General features: G+C 44.8%; 1 protein-coding gene across 4 annotated transcripts in view; it reads left to right on the forward strand.

Moving 5' to 3' along the window:
• PLEKHB2 (pleckstrin homology domain containing B2) overlaps nt 1-5,945 on the forward strand; it is a 62,905-nt gene extending 56,960 nt beyond the window's left edge. For all 4 annotated transcript variants that reach the window (XM_045797170.2, XM_045797171.2, XM_087865254.1 and 1 more), the window contains one exon: nt 4,045-5,945. In XM_045797170.2, the coding sequence (XP_045653126.1) occupies nt 4,045-4,181 (137 nt within the window). In that variant the 3' untranslated portion in view covers nt 4,182-5,945. The remainder of the gene's footprint in view (nt 1-4,044) is intronic.
• The last annotated feature ends 12,343 nt before the right edge of the window (nt 5,946-18,288 follow it).

Raw genomic sequence — 18,288 nt, forward strand, 5'->3', positions numbered from 1 at the left:
TTCTCAGTTGTCCTGAAAGATTTCCTATCTTTAGCTCTAAAAGTTTTGATAGCCTTGTTAAGTCTAAAGTGGATTGTCAGGTTGCTTTAGTTTACTTTTCTCTGATGACTGGTGAAGATAAACATGGTATAGTTGTGTACAAATTTGATTTCTTTGCCCATTTATCTTGGAGTTGGTGGTGGGTTTTTAAGCCCTAGCCTAACCAAGCCATGAGAGCCAGCCTCTTTCTTATTCAGCTGCCAGACTTCCAGGCTGGAGTAATCTCAGCTGTTTCTTACTGTTCAGAAGAGCAGAAGTTTTGTGGAAGTACTTGTGAAGGGAATTTCTGTAAATCAGATTCTATCTTTGCCATTGACTTGCCTCATACTTGCCTCAAAGGACAGAGTCAAGTAGATGGGCATTCAGCATTAGCGTTGTGATGAACTAGCAGGTGTACTTGCTGTAGAGGGGCCGAGTTGGTTTGTGGTCATCCCACAGTAGCCTTGTGCTGATAACGGGACCGGAGTGCCTCAGTCCCCTCTTCTAGACACCCCAGTGCTTTGCCAATTTCATGACATACTGCTGCCTTCCATTGTTCATAGGTGCCCTCATCATGCGTAGAGCAGGTTAAAGGCCTTCTCCCTGTCTTTATCTCTCTCTCTCTTTTTTTTTTTTTTTAAAGATTTTACTTTTAATCTCCCCACCCAATGTAGGACTTGAAGTTTAAGACCCCAAGACCAAGAGTCACATGCTCTACTGCCTGAGCCAGCCAGGTGCCCCAAGGCCTTCTCTGTAATATGATTGGAGTCAGCCTAATTTAAAAAGTACAGAGGGTGCTGTGTACACACTATAAGTGTTCTATTTTACCCACATTAGTGGACAGTTGTTCAGCTGTCTTTTGATATAGGCTCTAGGTCTTCGTTTTGAGTTGATTCCTTTGGTTGGAGTTTTCTGTCTTGTAGAGATTATACTCGTGACACGTTATTGCACTGCAGTGTCCCTTGGCAAGTACAAATAACAAGTCCAGATTTTGTGATTCTTCTATAATTTACTCAGTTCCTTGCTTTGATAGTAATTTGTAAACGTTACCTGCCTTTATTTAGTCTTTCCTAAAGTATCTAATTTAGTTATCCTGGGGAAATAATATCTGCCTGTTTCACAGTCACATTTTGACCATTTATGTAAAGCTTAGTTAAATTAGGTAATTACAATAAGTACAACTTGGAAATGTCCCCAGCTCACTTGGGTTAGGACTGCCCTCCTTCGTAGCAGCAGAGGTGAGCAGGAGCTGCAGGAGAAGGCTCTCCTGTGGTCATGTGGTATGGGTTTCTCGTGGTGTGACCTACTGAGGGGAATGCAGATTTACATTGTCCAAGGGATCTTTTAATTAAATCAGCTTACTAGTTTCTACTATCCTACATTTCATAATTACATTTGCTCAACTGAAAACTTTTAAATTTCAAGGCTGTGAAAGTAAATATTACAGTTCACCAATTTTGAGATGTAAACATTGTGTAAAAGATTGTTGACATCCAGTGCTGTTACCTGTATTTGATCAGGCCTTAGGTTTGTAATGGTCTCATTCTACTACTCTGTGGCTTTGGGTTTTTTTCTCTCCTATCCTTCTCCATCTATTTGAGGCATTAGTGGTTATGAGTACACACTGTAGCCCAAGTGCCTGGGTTTGCATGCCCTTAATAAGGGCCTTTAATCCCTGTGTGTATCACTGTTGCCCATCGGTAAAATGGGCATAATAATAAGCTCAATTCAGAAGGTTCTTGTGAGGATTAAGTGAGTCAGTACATGTAAATGCTTGTAGTACTATAAATGCTTAGAGTGATAAGCACTTGTAAATGTTAGCCTTTATTTTGCTGTTGGTTTTCATCTACATGTATACATTACTGTTGGATTAGTTCCTAGCTCCCCTAGGGCTGAATTGTTAAGGGAACAGTGGGTCAGGGAGGAAAGTTGAAGTTATTTATATTTGAGAAATTTTAAAGCTAATTAGCTGTTAGTAGAGCTGCGAAGTACAGAAGATGTTCTCTTTGTTCAGTGATACATTTCTAGTTGTAAACTTTAATCATGCAAATTAAATATTAGATTGTTTAAAGTTTGCTTTTTAGAAGTTTTCCCTCTAATGTATTTTCCCCCATAAGGACACGATTAAAAATGAAGAGCAAGTTATATTAGCAGATTTAAGGTTTAATTTAAAAATGGTTTGCATGATCCGGTGGGAAAAAGACAGTCTCTTCAATAAATGGTGCTGGGAAAATTGGACAGCTACATGCAAAAGAATGAAACTTGACCACTCTCTCACACCATACACAAAAATAAACTCCAAATGGATGAAAGACCTCGATGTGAGACAGGAATCCATCAAAATTCTAGAGGAGAACATAGGCAGCAACCTCTACGACATCGGCCAAAGCAACCTTTTTCATGACACATCCCCAAAGGCAAGAGAAACAAAAGATAAAATGAATTTATGGGACTTCATCAAGATTAAAAGTTTCTGCACAGCCAAGGAAACAGTCAGAAAAACTAAGAGGCAGCCCACGGAATGGGAGAAGATATTTGCAAATGACACTACAGATAAAGGACTGGTATCCAAGATCTACAAAGAACTTCTCAAACTCAATACACGAGAAACAAATAAACAAATCAAAAAATGGGCAGAAGATATGAACAGACACTTTTCCAATGAAGACATACAAATGGCTAACAGACACATGAAAAAATGTTCAAAATCATTAGCCATCAAGGAAATTCAAATCAAAACCACACTGAGATACCACCTTACGCCAGTTAGAATGGCAAAAATAGACAAGGCAAGAAACAACAATTGTTGGAGAGGATGTGGAGAAAGGGGATCCCTCCTACATTGTTGGTGGGAATGCAAGTTGGTACAGCCACTCTGGAAAACAGTGTGGAGGTCCCTTAAAAAGTTAAAAATTGAGCTACCCTATGATCCAGCCATTGCACTACTGGGTATTTACCCCAAAGATACAGACGTAGTGAAGAGAAGGGCCATATGCACCCCAATGTTCACAGCAGCAATGTCCACAATAGCTAAATCGTGGAAGGAGCCGAGATGCGCTTCAACAGATGACTGGATTAAGAAGTTGTGGTCCATATATACGATGGAATATTACTCAGCTATCAGAAAGAACGAGTTCTCAACATTTGCTACAACATGGACAGCACTGGAGGAGATAATGCTAAGTGAAATAAGTCAAGCAGAGAAAGACAACTATCATATGATTTCTCTCATCTATGGAACATAAGAACTAGGATGATCGGTAGGGGAAGAAAGGGGGGGTAATCAGAAGGGGGAATGAAACATGAGAGACTATGGACTATGAGAAACAAACTGAGGACTTCAGAGGGGAGGGGGGTGGGGGAATGGGATAGGCCGGTGATGGGTAGTAAGGAGGGCACGTATTGCATGGTGCACTGGGTGTTATACACAACTAATGAATCATCAAGCCTTACATCGGAAACCGGGGATGTACTGTATGGTGACTAACATAATATAATAAAAAATCATTAAAAAAAAAATAAATAAAAAAAATAAAAATGGTTTGCATGAATATCAAGAAACTAATTAGCTTTCAGATTTGTTTTACATTTTTAGCTTTAGGTGCAGATTCTTGGCTCTCGCCTCGTCTGTAGGCTCTGTGTATCTCCCATGCTCTCCCCCATCTACCTGTCATACTAACGAGCGTAAAGTGGAAGGTAGAAGTGGACATTGGAAGCTGGAGCTTACGGTTTCATTAGGATCCTGCTGTTTGCAGTGGTTGGGGCTTTGGACCTTGGAAAGTTGAGCACCTTGATTTCCTCTTAGTGTAGTTTTGGAAACTGTCACCTGAGCCTTTGGTGGAAGAGAGCTGGGGAACACCCACTCAGCCACCACATATACCTCTCCAGAGGAAGACAGCACCATAGGGGAGGGATGCACCTGCAGGGAGATGTGGCCTTTGCCATTCTCAGGACACGCTGACTTTCTGAGGGAATGTTGGACTTAAACTGCTCCTCACAGCGTCTGCTTTTTCACTTCTTTTTTAGGACTTTATGGGCAACAGCCTACCAACCAAGTCATCATTCGGGAGCGGTATCGAGACAGCGACAGCGATCTGGCACTGGGCATGCTGGCTGGAGCAGCCACGGGAATGGCCTTAGGGTCTCTGTTCTGGGTCTTCTAGAGTCCTTCAGATCTGGATGTGCATAGCTTTTGATGCCCTGTGTGCAGTAGTATAACTTGCAGGGTGTTTCTGTTGGTGATAAATATTTTTAATAATAGTTTGAATACTTCTTTTGAAAGTGGTGACATCATAGTTATAACTAATCCACACACATACTGTAGAGAAGGCTTCTGACTTCTGAAGTTTAGCTAAAACATGGACTCCGGGGCACTGGCTTATTCCAGGAGTTTCTTTACAGAACTCTCGGAATACCTTATTTTGAACATACCTTTTAGAAAGGCATTTTCTGTTCAGTGAGGGGTAGCGCTTAAGGGACGATTTACTTTAATGTTATGTTAATAGTATGGTGGAGTATGAGTGAGTTACGAGACATGGAGAACTGCAGCTTCTTTCTGTTTAACATCAAACTTTCAAGCCTCAGATCAGAACTGGCTGCATGTAACTTCAGGAATCGTGGGCTGGTAAGCTCTCAGGAACTTCCCTGAGGCAGTGAGGTTATATTCCCATGATCTGTGGGCCAGTGACTGCTCAGGATGATGAGGGAGGGGCAGCCCTCCCTCCCTTCCCCCCCTTAAAATGATGCTTCTTTGTTTTATTTTTTGTTTTCTTGGTAGCAGTACTTGGAAAATATCCCACATTAGGTATTTACTTGAGCCTCAAAGTTTTAGGGCTTTATCCTTTAAAACTTAAAGAAGGCAAAACAGTTACAAGTATATGGAGGTAGATTTGCTTTATTCAGAGACATTATGTTTTTAGTGTCTGCTTTGAGTATTTTCATTGCCACCTCAGCCTACTTACAGCTCATCTTTCTACCTGTTGAGAAAGTGCTATTAAAAGAATGGTGAGGAAAATGGAGTGAGAGCCATAGTTGCACTGTTACTGTGCAGGCCTCCAGGGAGTGTACTGTGCAGAAGCAGAAGGCTGTTAAAGATCACATGTCCTGTTTTGTGCAGGACTGGGGCACTGTGGCTGTCTGTCCCCCAAGCACTGGGCTGCATGCAGCCCTGGTGATTCCATAGTGAGGGCTCTTGAGACCATGGCTGTGGGGGAGACTCAGGTTATGGATGAGAAATGAAGCCTAAGGACTTGAATGACTTGCTGTCAGGATATTACTCAGCCTGACCAGGATGCCAGCTTTGCTTTTATTCCTGACTCAAGTGTCACAGAGAAGCTTAAATATTTAATTTTGAGCCCCAGATGTGTGGGAAGCACTGGGAAACCCATAGTCCTGCACTTCTGTTATTTATGTGAATTTTTAATGCCCCTAATCAGTCCAGTTTTCTGTCCTGCATGCTTTAAAAAATGTACGTCTACCAAGGCAGTTTAGCACAGTAGTAGTCCCTGTCCTCGCACCCCATGTGGCCGTTTCTACATAATACGTTCCTAGTAGCACAAAATAGTTTGATTTTCTGTGGCCAGTTACATGTATAGCTCATTTGTTTTACTGGTCAACTGATTCCATCTCTGAGCAGACTGAAATAGATTTCCACATGAAACCATCTGCCAAGCGACCTCTCCTGGACAGTTCTGCTGAACCTACTGCCACTGTGGAGTCTGTATCTAGCTGAAAGGAGGTGCACTTGACCGTCACCTCTTTGTATATTTGGGATGGTGGAAAATTGCCAGGTGATGTGTGACAACGCTGGTTTTGATGGTTAAAAATGTTGCTTTTATGATTTTACATCCTATGTAGTAAGAATGGCTTCATTGAGATTGTAGTCATTATCAGAGTTGGATGCTTTACTAATAAAATATTAAACAGTTTTTAATGTTGCTTCGGGGTATTAATTTTGAACTTGGAGTTCCTGGAACCACAGACTACTGAGTTATGTCACTGAAATGCCCAGGGAGCAGAGTCCCTCCGCTGACAGAAGGGAAAGTAGGACTGAAGCTTGTGCACCCTGTTGGCCAGCCTGATTGGGCAGACATAGTTGAGCTTGGAAATTCACTGTTGCCAGTGACTTGATGCTGATATGAAAGGCATAGTAGTTATAAAGGTGGGCTGAGATACTTCATTTCCGTGGTCCAACTTTGGAAGATGTTAACTTTGTGATCACCTCAACTTAGGTAATCCTAAATTAAGAAGTTAGATGAGGTGGAAGGAACTCGTTCAGGCGTGAGTAAGCATTTCACTTTCCTGTGTACTTCTACATAATGTACCTGGAAGAAGTTGGCCACTGGCATTGCACACATGCCAATCTGATTGCTCTTTTAATTCCTGGAGTGCACTTCAGGGTCTTAGTAAAGAGAAGGGAGAGACCAGTGGCTGTGTTTCAGATGATCATCCTGAAACAGGTCAGGCCAGGCGCCGAGACCTGGATCATAAGGAGACGTATGTTCCTGTGGTTGAGACGAATGGCCCAAGTTTGATTTTTTTACATCAGTTACGATCCTGTTTCATTTTTCTTTCTCCTTCCCAAGTTTATGGAGACACAGGCATGGAATGCAGTTCCATTTTTCCCCCCTAGAATTGATCTGTTTTCTGATTGCTTCCCTGTCTCATATTCTCTTGCATCCACAGAACCTGTTTTTCCCTGTAAATGCGAATTGTATGTTTATAAGTGAAAATGTTAATACATTAAATGATTAACCGTAAAGCATGACTTCTATTTTTTTTAAATTTATTTAAACTAAAAATAAAACCCACCTTACGTCTATTTCCCATCCCCCACCCCCCACTTCTGGCAACCACCAATCTTTTTTTTAGGTTATTTTACAGTAACACACTGTCAGCAATTTCTGCTGCATCATGGGCAGTAAGAATGGCACTTACTGAGAATTCCCTAAGTGCTGGAGAATGTGTTACCACATCAGAAACAATGACTCATTAAATTCTTGCAGTGACGCTGTAAGGCGGGGAGCCCGGATGAAACAGGCTCAGAAGTTACATACTTTTCTCCGGAGCACACAGGTAGTGAGTGAAAAGGGTTTGTATCTGATAGTAAAGCACATTCTTGTTCTCTCTGCCATGGGCGTATAAATAAGGTATAATTTCCACACGAACATATGGATGGCATGTGTAGTAATTCCTCTAAGAGTTAGAAAACTGACGGTATCATCCTCCTCAACCAGATCCACTTGGCAGTGTGGGTTCAGTAACTTCTCCGATATTTTTGGGTGCATGATTTTGTGTTTTTGTTGTTTTTAAAAATTAAATTTTCTTTAGATCCTAAATTACCTGAGTTTCCTTGGGCTAGTTTTTCTGTTTACCTCACCTATTGCAGACTTTGATTAAATGGTGATATGCAGTTGCATGTTGCAGTTTAAGATGAAGAGTCTCATACCAGAAGCCCTGGGTCTCTTGGTTTCATCTCTTTACAGAAGAATCATCCAGTGTTTTGCCTGGAGACAATTTCTGGTTGTGGAGGATGGTGGACGCTCCACATGGAGACCACAGCCCTTCCTCTTTCCAGCCTGACTTTGTCCCCATCTACTGCCAGGCTGACCCCTGCTGCCTCCAGCTCCTTTTAAGACATTTTTTCCTAATAGGCTATACATATACAGAGCTTTAGAATTTTTAAAAAATGAGGGATTCAGTAAGGGGTTTTCCACCTGCCCATTTCCTACCCTCTCTGCTTAACCACTACCACTACTGCTTTATTCTTCATGAGATCCTTCATGCATATATAAGCTAGTACAAATATATTTTTCTCCCCTTTTTAGACAAAGGGTGGTGTATACACCCAGGGTACTCTAGACTTTTTAGACTCAGGATCCTTTTATGCTGTTAAATTTTTGAGGCTTCCAAAGAACTTTTTATTTTTTATTTTATTTTTTTAAAAGATTTTATTTGTTTGAGACAGTGAGCAGGAGCAGGAGAGGGGAGAGGGGAGGCAGAAGCAGACTTCCTGCTTGGCAGGGAGGCCTGTTGGTGTGGGGGGGTCTGATCCCAGGACCCCAGGATCATGATCTGACCCAAAGGCAGATGTATAACCAACTGAGCCACCCAGGTGCCTCCCAAAAGCTTTTTATTTTTAATTTCTAAAAGATTTTATTTGAGAGAGAACAAGCGGTGGGGAGGGGCAGAGGGAGGGAGGGAGAGAAGCAGACACCCTGCAGAACAGGAAGCCTTGAGGGGGGGCTTGATCCCAGGGCCCTCCCAGGACCCAGAGATCATGATCTGAGCTGAAGGCAGATGCTAGACGCTTAACTGACTGAGCCACCCAGGCGCCCCCCCCAAAGAGCTTTTATTTTTTATTTTTTAATTTTTATTTTTTAAAGATTTTATTTATTTATTTGACAGAGATAGAGACAGCCAGCAAGAGAGGGAACACAAGCAGGGGGAGTGGGAGAGGAAGAAGCAGGCTCATAGCGGAGGAGCCTGATGTGGGGCTCGATCCCAGAACGCCGGGATCACGCCCTGAGCTGAAGGCAGACGCTTCACCACTTCACCACTGTGCCACCCAGGCGCTCCCCAAAGAGCTTTTTAAATATGATTTATATTTAGCAATATTTACCATATTATAAAATAAAATTCAGAAACTTAAAAACAAGCCTATTGTGACATTTTATGTTATTTTTATTTTTTTAAGATTTTATTTATTTATTTGATAGAGACAGCGAGAGAGGGAACGTAAGCAGGGGAAGTGGGAGAGGAAGAAGCAGGCTCCCAGCAGAGCAGGGAGCCTGATGCGGGGCTTGATCCCAGGACCCTGGGATCAGGCCCTGAGCTGAAGGCAGATGCTTAACAACTGAGCCACCCAGGCGCCCCCTATTGTGACATTTTAAACCTAGAATTTATAAAAAATATTTTCCAAAACAGTGAGGCAAAGCGTTTTTACATTTGAAAAAAATTTTTTAGCATATGGTTTAATAGAAAACAGCTGGATTCTCTTATCTGCTTCTGCATTCAGTCTATTGTGGTTTGTTTTTTAGTTGAGGTATAGAAGGAAATCTGGCTGCACATAGACCTGTAGTTGGAAAGGGAGTACCTAGCAGACCCTCTGAAAGGACCTTGGACACCCTCAAGGGTCCTTGGATCATACCTTGAAAACTGCTGATGTACGCTGTTGTATACCTGGTTTTTTTGTTTTGTTTCCCACATAACATGTCTGAGGTATTTCCATATCAGCACATAAAGAACTTCCTCATTCGTTTGATTTATCCTTTAATTTAGTCCAGTACCTCTTTGACTTTTGCTGTTGCTAACAATTATGCCGTAACGAAGGATGTTGTACAAAAGTTACCCATCCCAGTGTGGGGCTCTTGAAGGGGTTGTGTTCAGAACCGGTGGTTGACAAGCTTCCCTGGAGCATAACTGTCCAAAGCTCTTACTTAGTCTACACCTGCAGGTGACACCAGGACCTGGAAGTGAGTCGGCATTACTGTCTGCAGAGGCTGACTGCTCTGATGAGCCATTCAGGTCTCAGGAGCTGAGCGCTGAAAGCTTGACTATTTAAGTCCCAGTCCTGTGGTTTAAATGGGAAGGGGTGACTTGTGCCCCAGGCTGTCATTCGGGGACCACACTGGCTTCCATCTGGTTTTCTTGGAGTTCTTCCATGGATGCTTCTACATACCGCTGGAAGAGAAAGATGGTGAAGATATACCCATTCCTCAGCTTGGCAGTGGTGCTCAACATTTCTCACATTCCAGTGGTGAGAGCTAGTCACATGGCCCTGGCCACTGGGGGGTAGTCCAGGCTCAGGAAGAAGCTGCCCTGACTACAGTCGCTGAGGAACATACAGTAAATAGCAGATAATGGCCAATTATCCTAGACACTCAATGGAAATCAGTTTCTATTAACCCTTACTTGCAAGATATTTGCTGATTAGTACAGTAAGTAGTTGCAAATCGAATATAAATTATTGGTTCACACAACACATGTCATTTGGTCACAGATTTTTTTTTGTTCTTATTCAATTATTTCTTTCCCTACTTACCAATTGATGGGCAGATTTGGACTGAGAGAAGGACAGTCACCCTTTCCAGCAACAAATGTAGTCATTTCATCCATTTGTTAAACTCATTCGTCCCATCAAGTATTTACTGGGCATTGTGGCAGATTACATCCTTGTCCCTCATTGTTCCTCCTCCTCCCTTCGCTGAGAGTTAGACATTCTTGCCTGCTTCTGTGTAACTTACTGTGTCTCTTCAGCCACTGGGAGGAACAGCCCTCCCTGCCTTACCTGAGTTGTGGTATGTGGCATGCTTTGCTCAGGAACAGTGAGATTGCAGGGCCCAGGTGCTGACAACAAGTGCATATCCCAGTTTCTCCAAGCACTACCTGCCCAGAACACTCCTGCTTTCCTCTCCCCTCTGCCAGTAGCACCTCCCTTTCGCCTTTGCTGTGCGTACTGACATCCTCGGGAGCCCCTTTCTTTCTTTTCCAGCTCAAAACAGTGAGGAAGGGGGCGCCTGGGTAGCGCAGTCGTTAAGCGTCTGCCTTTGGCTCAGGGCGTGATCCTGGCGTTCCGGCTCAGGGCGTGATCCTGGCGTTCCGGGATCGAGTCCCACATCGGGCTCCTCGGCTGGGAGCCTGCTTCTTCCTCTCCCTCTACCCTGCTGTGTTCCCTCTCTCGCTGGCTGTCTCTCTGTCACATAAATAAATAAAATCTTTTAAAAAAAAACAAAACAGTGAGGAAGGGAGTGACACGGTGAGAGGCAGGCGTTTGACATTGGCTTTGCACAGCTCTCTGGCTGGTCCTCTGCCTGGCCAGAGGTCAGTCAGGTCACAGTCACCTCCCCTGAGCCCTAGTCATCCAGATGACATTTCTCAAGCAGGGTCATCCTCCAATGGGCAGTGAGCCTTGGGTGCTCCTGAGCAGTCCCTTGGGCAGGGCTCTGCCTAGTTCTTTCGGTGACCTGTCAGAGGCCAAGTGAGCATTTCGTGGGGACAGGGAATGTGTGCCAGATACAGTGGGAAGCTGAAGCCTTGGGTCCTTGTGGAGAGGTGTTGTGGGTATGGTGCCTGTGGGGGCCGTTCATCCCAGTTCTTTTTTTTTTTTTTTTTAAAGATTTTATTTATTCGACAGAGATAGAGACGGCCAGCGAGAGAGGGAACACAAGCAGGGGGAGTGGGAGAGGAAGAAGCAGGCTCATAGCAGAGGAGCCTGATGTGGGGCTCGACCCCATCACGCCGGGATCACGCCCTGAGCCGAAGGCAGACGCTCAACCGCTGTGCCACCCAGGCGCCCCCGTTCATCCCAGTTCTAAGGAGCTGCCCCTCGTGCCCAGGTGGGCATGGCAGGTACAAGAGCAGGCTGTACCTGCTCAGCAGATGTGCTGGAGGGACCACGGGAAGGCCTTCGTGGCCAGCACTATGGGAACATAGCATGGCCTCCTCAAGTCTAGCTGTAATAGTGACAGAACCAGCACCCCCACACACAGCAGTAGCACAAATGTTCCTTCTTTTCCACTCCATTTCTTCCCTAGACCCGTGGTTCTCTGAGTGTGATCCCAGACCACCAGCAGCCCCCAGGAATCTATTAGAAATACAGACTCTGGGGCTCCTGGGTGGCACAGCGGTTAAGCGTCTGCCTTCAGCTCAGGGCGTGATCCCGGTGTTATGGGATCGAGCCCCACATCAGGCTCCTCCGCTATGAGCCTGCTTCTTCCTCTCCCACTCTCCCTACTTGTGTTTCCTCTCTCACCGGCTGTCTCTATCTCTGTCGAATAAATAAATAAAATCTTAAAAAAAAAAAAAAAAAAGAAATACAGACTCTGCCCAAACCTGAATCAGCAAGTCAGCCAAGTTGATTCCACTGTAAGTTCAAGTCTTGAGAACCACTGGCCTAAAATAGACTTCCTCCTCCCACACTTTCCACCCTCTGTCCTAGTCCCTCTCTCTCCCTTCATCTTTAGCCTCCCTCCCCCCTCCCTCCCACCCCACCCTCTTCTCTCTCTTTCTCTGCCCCACTTCCCTGCTGGGGAGCAGCTGCACTTCTTTCTTGGAGCAGCTGGTTCTGAGAATCACCACTCGGTGTCAGAACAGCCCCAGGAATGTCTCTGCTGTCAAGCCCCTTGCAGGCCTGCCTGTGTCTCCCAGGGCTCCCACACTTAGCCCAGAAGAGGATGTGCTGGGATCTGGGTGTGGGTCTGATTGCAGAGTCACAGAACCCCTGCACCCATGCTCCTGCTCCCTGGTCACGGCCTGGGCTGAGGCAAGTGTTCCATGTTCTCATGTCTTCTGTTTCCAGAGTGTTGGGGGTGAGAAGGGGCCCCAGACGAGGTCCTGAGAAGAGAAGGGGTTTGCCGAAGGTCACCCTGAGACTCTGTCAGGGCCGAGGGTGTTGCCCTTTTCTCCCTAACTGTACAGGGTGAGCAGTGAGGTGGTGCATCTCCCAGAGTCTGTGTGGTGGGACCAGAGTAGTCCCACGCACCACGTAGGCTGTCATGAGGGCTGTGAGACTCACATCCCACCCTCACTCTTGCCAAAGTGCGTCTCTTATGCTGGCCCTCCCTCCACAAGTCCTCTCTAAATGCCTAGCTTTGAGTCCTTCTGTGAGCCTGGCCTGGGCTTCCCAGGACACCAAGGACCCTCTCTACATGTCCAGTCTTCATAGTGAGGCCTCCCTTCCCTGCCCATCCTGCCATACTGATATTGTGGTAGGCCCTAGGCAGCCTGTCTCAGGCCCTGTTCAGCCTTGTGGCTGCTCCTCTTCCACATGGAAGGGCAATGTGCCTCCTCCTGAACACCCACCCCAGGCTCTGCCTGCAGTCCCTGCTGGCTTGACCCACTTGAGCCCTCTCCTCCATTTAAGGCCAGAGTACACACCCACACACTCAACACTGGGCTCTGCTCAGTGACAGGCAGTGGGGCTGGATACACAGATCCCTAAGTTGTTGCTTTGTGGAGAAACGCCCCAACTTAGCGGGAGCTGCAGAGTGCTGGAAGGAGCTGTGATGTAGGGTGGGGGGTATGTTGGGTTTCCAGACTGGGGCAGAGCCATGAGTGGCCTTAGGCAGGGTGGCTCAGGGGACAGAGGACTTGGAGAAGTGTTGGGAGGTGCTGGCAGCTGTGTGGTGGGAGGCCAAGCCTTGAGATGATTGGAGATGTGCTGTCAAGTAAGCCTTGGCAGGACTTGGTGAGGGTTGGCTGGAGGATGGAGGCGGGATTCCTGACCAAGCTCCTAGGCCCCATCCCGGGGCCCTCTGGGTGAGAGGGGGGCAAAGACTCAGGAATGTGCCATGTGAAGGGTAAGGTTCCTCCCACATGTCCTGATGGGAACACCTGGAGGGCAAGACAGAGGTCCGGGCACAGGGATGGTATTTCAGGTCTGGAGCTGGTGATCAGAGGCAGAGGCATTCTTAAGGACACACCTACTGGGATGTGAGGGAGGTGGAGGGCATGGATGGTTGGAGCAGAGAAGGCCCTGCTGAAGAGGGTGTAGTCAGTGGTGCAGTCAGGGGAGGTGGCAGTAGAGGGTGGCCATTGGGTTTGGCAGGTGGAGGTCATCAGTGCCTTGACATGTGTCCATGGAAAGCAGAGGGGACTAGAGTAGATCTGGGGCATTTTCCCTTACCCAGGACTTTATGGTAGGGGCCTGCCTGCTGGTGCCGAAGCTCTTCTTCCTCTGTAGGGACTAAGCCCCTGAGCACACTGGGTGACACAAGCTGAGCACCTCACAGAGTGGACATGTGGACTCCAGGCAGGCAAAGACCCTCGAAAGGGGGCCTGTGGCCATGTGGGGAAGGGAGGAGTCCAGGTGGGCGTAGTTCTGGCCTCAGGAAGCTACACCTGGACTTGTCCAGCTGGGCACACAGAAACTGTGTGTGTGCCCTAGAGACAGCATCCTCCGGGTACGGTTGGCATCCAGACCTGACATGGTTACCACCATCACCTCTCCGCTATAAACTGATCTGGCTCGAGTCGCCCTAGCTCCATGCCACAGGGTCTGCAAGGAAGCCTGATTGCCAGTGCAGGAAAGTGAGCGCCTGTGCAATGGGGACAAGGAAGGAGAGCTCTGGAGCTCTGGAGAGAGAAGGGCCCAGCTGTCTCCTCTTCTTCCTCTCAACACCGTCTCTGAGCCTCAGCAATCTCATCCTTATAAAGGGGCCATGACAGCAGCTGCCTCAGAGGGGTGCTCAGGAGTATAGTTAACACATACGAGACAAACAAAATATGCCCCACTCAGAGAGGGCACCCTGTGTGCTGCCTTTAAGGTCATTCCTACAGGCCAGGATACTGAAGCATAGAGGGTAACACTGCAGGGGGCTCCGGCAGCTGTCCTTTCTCCCAGACTTGGGTTGCCAGAATGTGCTCGGTACCTGATCATGGTATTGGGCCATCTGTGAGGGAGTGCCATCAAGTGACTGGGCTGAAGCCTTGGCCCTTTTAGAATGATCAGGATTTCCAGACCACACTATGAAGGTAGCAGATGTCACATGCTGGGAAAGGCCTCTGGTTAAGTAGCTAGATCCTTAGCACCATGGAGGGCTTTCCATTCCTCGTGTGATTCAAGCTGAACTCCTTCCCAACTGTGGACTGGACTGGAATGGGCTTCCCTTTTTTTTTTTTTTAATTTTTTTTATTTTAATGTTTTTTTTTTATTATATTATGTTAGTCACCATACAGTATATTGCTGGATTCTGATGTAAAGTTCGATGATTCATTAGTTGTGTATAACACCCAGTGCACCATGCAATACGTGCCCTCCTTAATACCCATCACCAGTCTATGCCATTCCCCCACCCCCCTCCCCTCTGTAGCCCTCAGTTTGTTTCTCATAGTCCATAGTCTCTCATGTTTCATTCCCCCTTCTGATTACCCCCCCTTTCTTTATCCCTTTCTTCCCCTACCGATCTTCCTAGTTCTTATGTTCCATAGATGAGAAAAATCATATGATAATAGTCTTTCTCTGCTTGACTTATTTCCTTTAGCATTATCTCCTCCAGTGCCGTCCATGTTGCAGCAAATGTTGAGAACTCGTTCTTTCTGATTGCTGAGTAATATTCCATTGTATATATGGACCACAACTTCTTAATCCAGTCATCTGTTGAAGGGCATCTCGGCTCCTTCCACGATTTAGCTATTGTGGACATAGCTGCTATGAACATTGGGGTGCATATGGCCCTTCTCTTCACTATGTCTGTATCTTTGGGGTAAACACCCAGTAGTGCCATGGCTGGGTCATAGGGTAGCTCCATTTTTAACTTTTTGAGGGACCTCCACACTGTTTTCCAGAGTGGCTGTACCAACTTGCATTCCCACCAACAATGTAGGAGGGATCCCCTTTCTCCACATCCTCTCCAGCAATTGTTTCTTGCCTTGTCAATTTTTGCCATTCTAACTGGTGTAAGGTGGTATCTTAGTGTGGTTTTAATTTGAATTTCCCTGATGACTAATGATTTTGAATATTTTTTCATGTGTCTGTTAGCCATTTGTATGTCTTCATTGGAAAAGTGTCTGTTCATATCTTCTGCCCATTTTTTGATTTGTTTATTTGTTTCTCGCGTATTGAGTTTGAGAAGTTCTTTGTAGATCTTGGATACCAGTCCTTTATCTGTAGTGCCATTTGCAAATATCTTCTCCCATTCCGTGGGCTGCCTCTTAGTTTTTTTGACTGTTTCCTTGGCTGTGCAGAAGCTTTTTATCTTGACGAAGTCCCACAAGTTCATTTTATCTTTTGTTTCTCTTGCCTTTGGAGATGTGTCATGAAAGAGTTTGCTTTGGCCGATGTCCTAGAGGTTGCTGCCTATGTTCTCCTCTAGGATTTTGATGGATTCCTGTCTCACATCGAGGTCTTTCATCCATTTGGAGTTTATCTTTGTGTATGGTGTGAGAGAGTGGTCAAGTTTCATTCTTTTGCATGTAGCTGTCCAATTTTCCCAGCACCATTTATTGAAGAGACTGTCTTTTTTCCACCGGATGTTCTTTCCTGCTTTATCAAAGATTAGTTGCCCAAAGAGCCGAGGGTCCATTTCTGGGTTCTCTATTCTGTTCCATTGGTCTATGTGTCTGTTTTTGTGCCAGTACCATGCTGTCTTTGTGATCACAGCTTTGTAGTACAGCTCGAAATCCGGCATTGTGATGCCCCCAGCTTTGTTTTTCCTTTTCAACAGTTCCTTGGCGATTCGGGGCCTTTTCTGTTTCCATACAAATTTAAGGACTATTTGTTCCAGTTCTTTGAAAAATGTCCTCGGTATTTTGATCGGGATAGCATTGAAAGTGTAGATTGCTCTGGGTAGCATGGACATTTTAACTATGTTAATTCTTCCAATCCATGAGCATGGAATATTTTTCCATCTTTTTGTGTCTTCTTCAATGTCTTTCAAGAGTGATTTGTAGTTTCTAGAATATAGATCCTTTATGTCTCTGGTTAAGTTAATTCCAAGGTAACGTATGGTTTTTGGTGCTATTGTAAATGGGATGGATTCCCTAATTTCTCTTTCTTCAGTCTCATTGTTCGTGTATAGAAATGCAACTGATTTCTGAGCATTGATTTTGTATCCCGCCACGTTACTGAATTGCTCTATAACTTCTAATAGTTTGGGCGTGGCTTCTTTTGGGTTTTCCATATAGAGTATCATGTCATCTGCGAAGAGAGACAGTTTGACTTCTTCTTTGCCGATTTGGATACCTTTTACCCTTTTTGTTGCCTGATTGCTGTTGCAAGGACTTCTAGTACTATGTTGAATAATAATGGCGAGAGTGGGCATCCTTGTCCTGTTCCTGATCTTAAGGGAAAGGCTTCTAGCTTTTCCCCATTGAGAATGATATTTGCTGTAGGCTTTTCATAGATGGCTTTTATGAGATTGAGGAATGTACCCTCTATTCCTACACTCTGAAGGGTTTTAATCAGGAAAGGATGCTGTATTTTGTCAAATGCTTTTTCTGCATCAATTGAGAGGATCATATGGTTCCTGAGTCTTTTCTTGTTGATATGACGTATCACACTGATTGATTTGCGAATGTTGAACCATGCTTGCATCCCAGAGATGAATCCCACTTGGTCATGATGGATAATCCTTTTAATGTACTGTTGGATTCTATTAGCCAGGATCTTGTTGAGGATTTTGGTGTCCATATTCATCAGGGATATCAGTCTGTAATTCTCCTTTTTGTTGGGGTCTTTGCCTGGTTTGGGGATCAAGGTAATACTGGCCTCATAGGATGAGTTTGGTAGTTTTCCTTCTGTTTATATTTTTTGAAACAGCTTTAGGAGAATAGGTATTATTTCTTCTTTGAATGTTCAGTAGAATTCCATGGGGAATCCATCAGGCCCTGGGGTCTTGTTTTTCAGAACCTTTTAATCACTGCTTCAATCTCTTCATAGTTAATTGGTCTGTTAAAAAAATCAATTTCTTCCTGTTTCAGTCTTGGTAGTTTATAGGTTTTCAGGAAGGCCTCCATTTCTTTCGGGTTGTTTAATTTATTGGCATAAAGCTGTTGATAAAAGTTTCTAATGATCCTTCCTATTTCATTGGTGTTGGTTGTTACCTCTCCCTTTTCATTCATACTTTTATTAATTTGGGTCCTTTCTCTATTCTTTTGAATAAGTCTGGCCAGTGCTTATCGATCTTATTTATTCTCTCAAAGAACCAGCTTCTAGTTTTGTTGATCTGCTCTACTGTGCTCCTTGTTTCTAATTCATTGATCTCTGCTCTAATCTTGATCAACTGCTTTCTCGTGTGTGGGTTAGGCCTGTACTGTTCCTGTTCCAGCTTCTTGAGGTGAGAATATAAAAACTGCATTTTAGATTTTTCTATTTTTTTGAGTGAGGCTTGGATGGCTATGTATTTTCCCCTTAGGACTGCCTTTGCAGTGTCCCATAGGTTTTGGACTGTTGTGTTTTCATTCTCGTTGGTCTCCATAAACTGTTTAAATTGATTTTTGATTTCCTGGTTTATGCAATCATTCTTGAGCAAGATGGTTCTTAGTTTCCAAGTGTTTGAGTTCCTTCCAAATTTTTCCTTGTGTTTGAGTTCCAGTTTCAAACCATTGTGGTCTGAGAATATGCAGAGAAATATCTCAGACTTTCAGTATCAGTTAAGGTCTGTTTTGTGACCCAATATATGATCTATTCTGGAGAACGTTCCATGTGCGTTAGAAAAGAATGAGTATTCTGTTGTTCTGGGGTGTATTGGTCTATCTGGTCTAGTATGGCATTCAAAGCTCTTGTTTCTCTGTTGATTTCCTGCTTAGGTGATCTGTCTATTGCTGATAGTG

This window comes from Ursus americanus, chromosome 10, assembly GCF_024610735.1.
Source record: "Ursus americanus isolate L20-20 chromosome 10, mUrsAme1.1.p, whole genome shotgun sequence".
In the NCBI taxonomy this organism is placed as follows: domain Eukaryota; kingdom Metazoa; phylum Chordata; class Mammalia; order Carnivora; family Ursidae; genus Ursus; species Ursus americanus.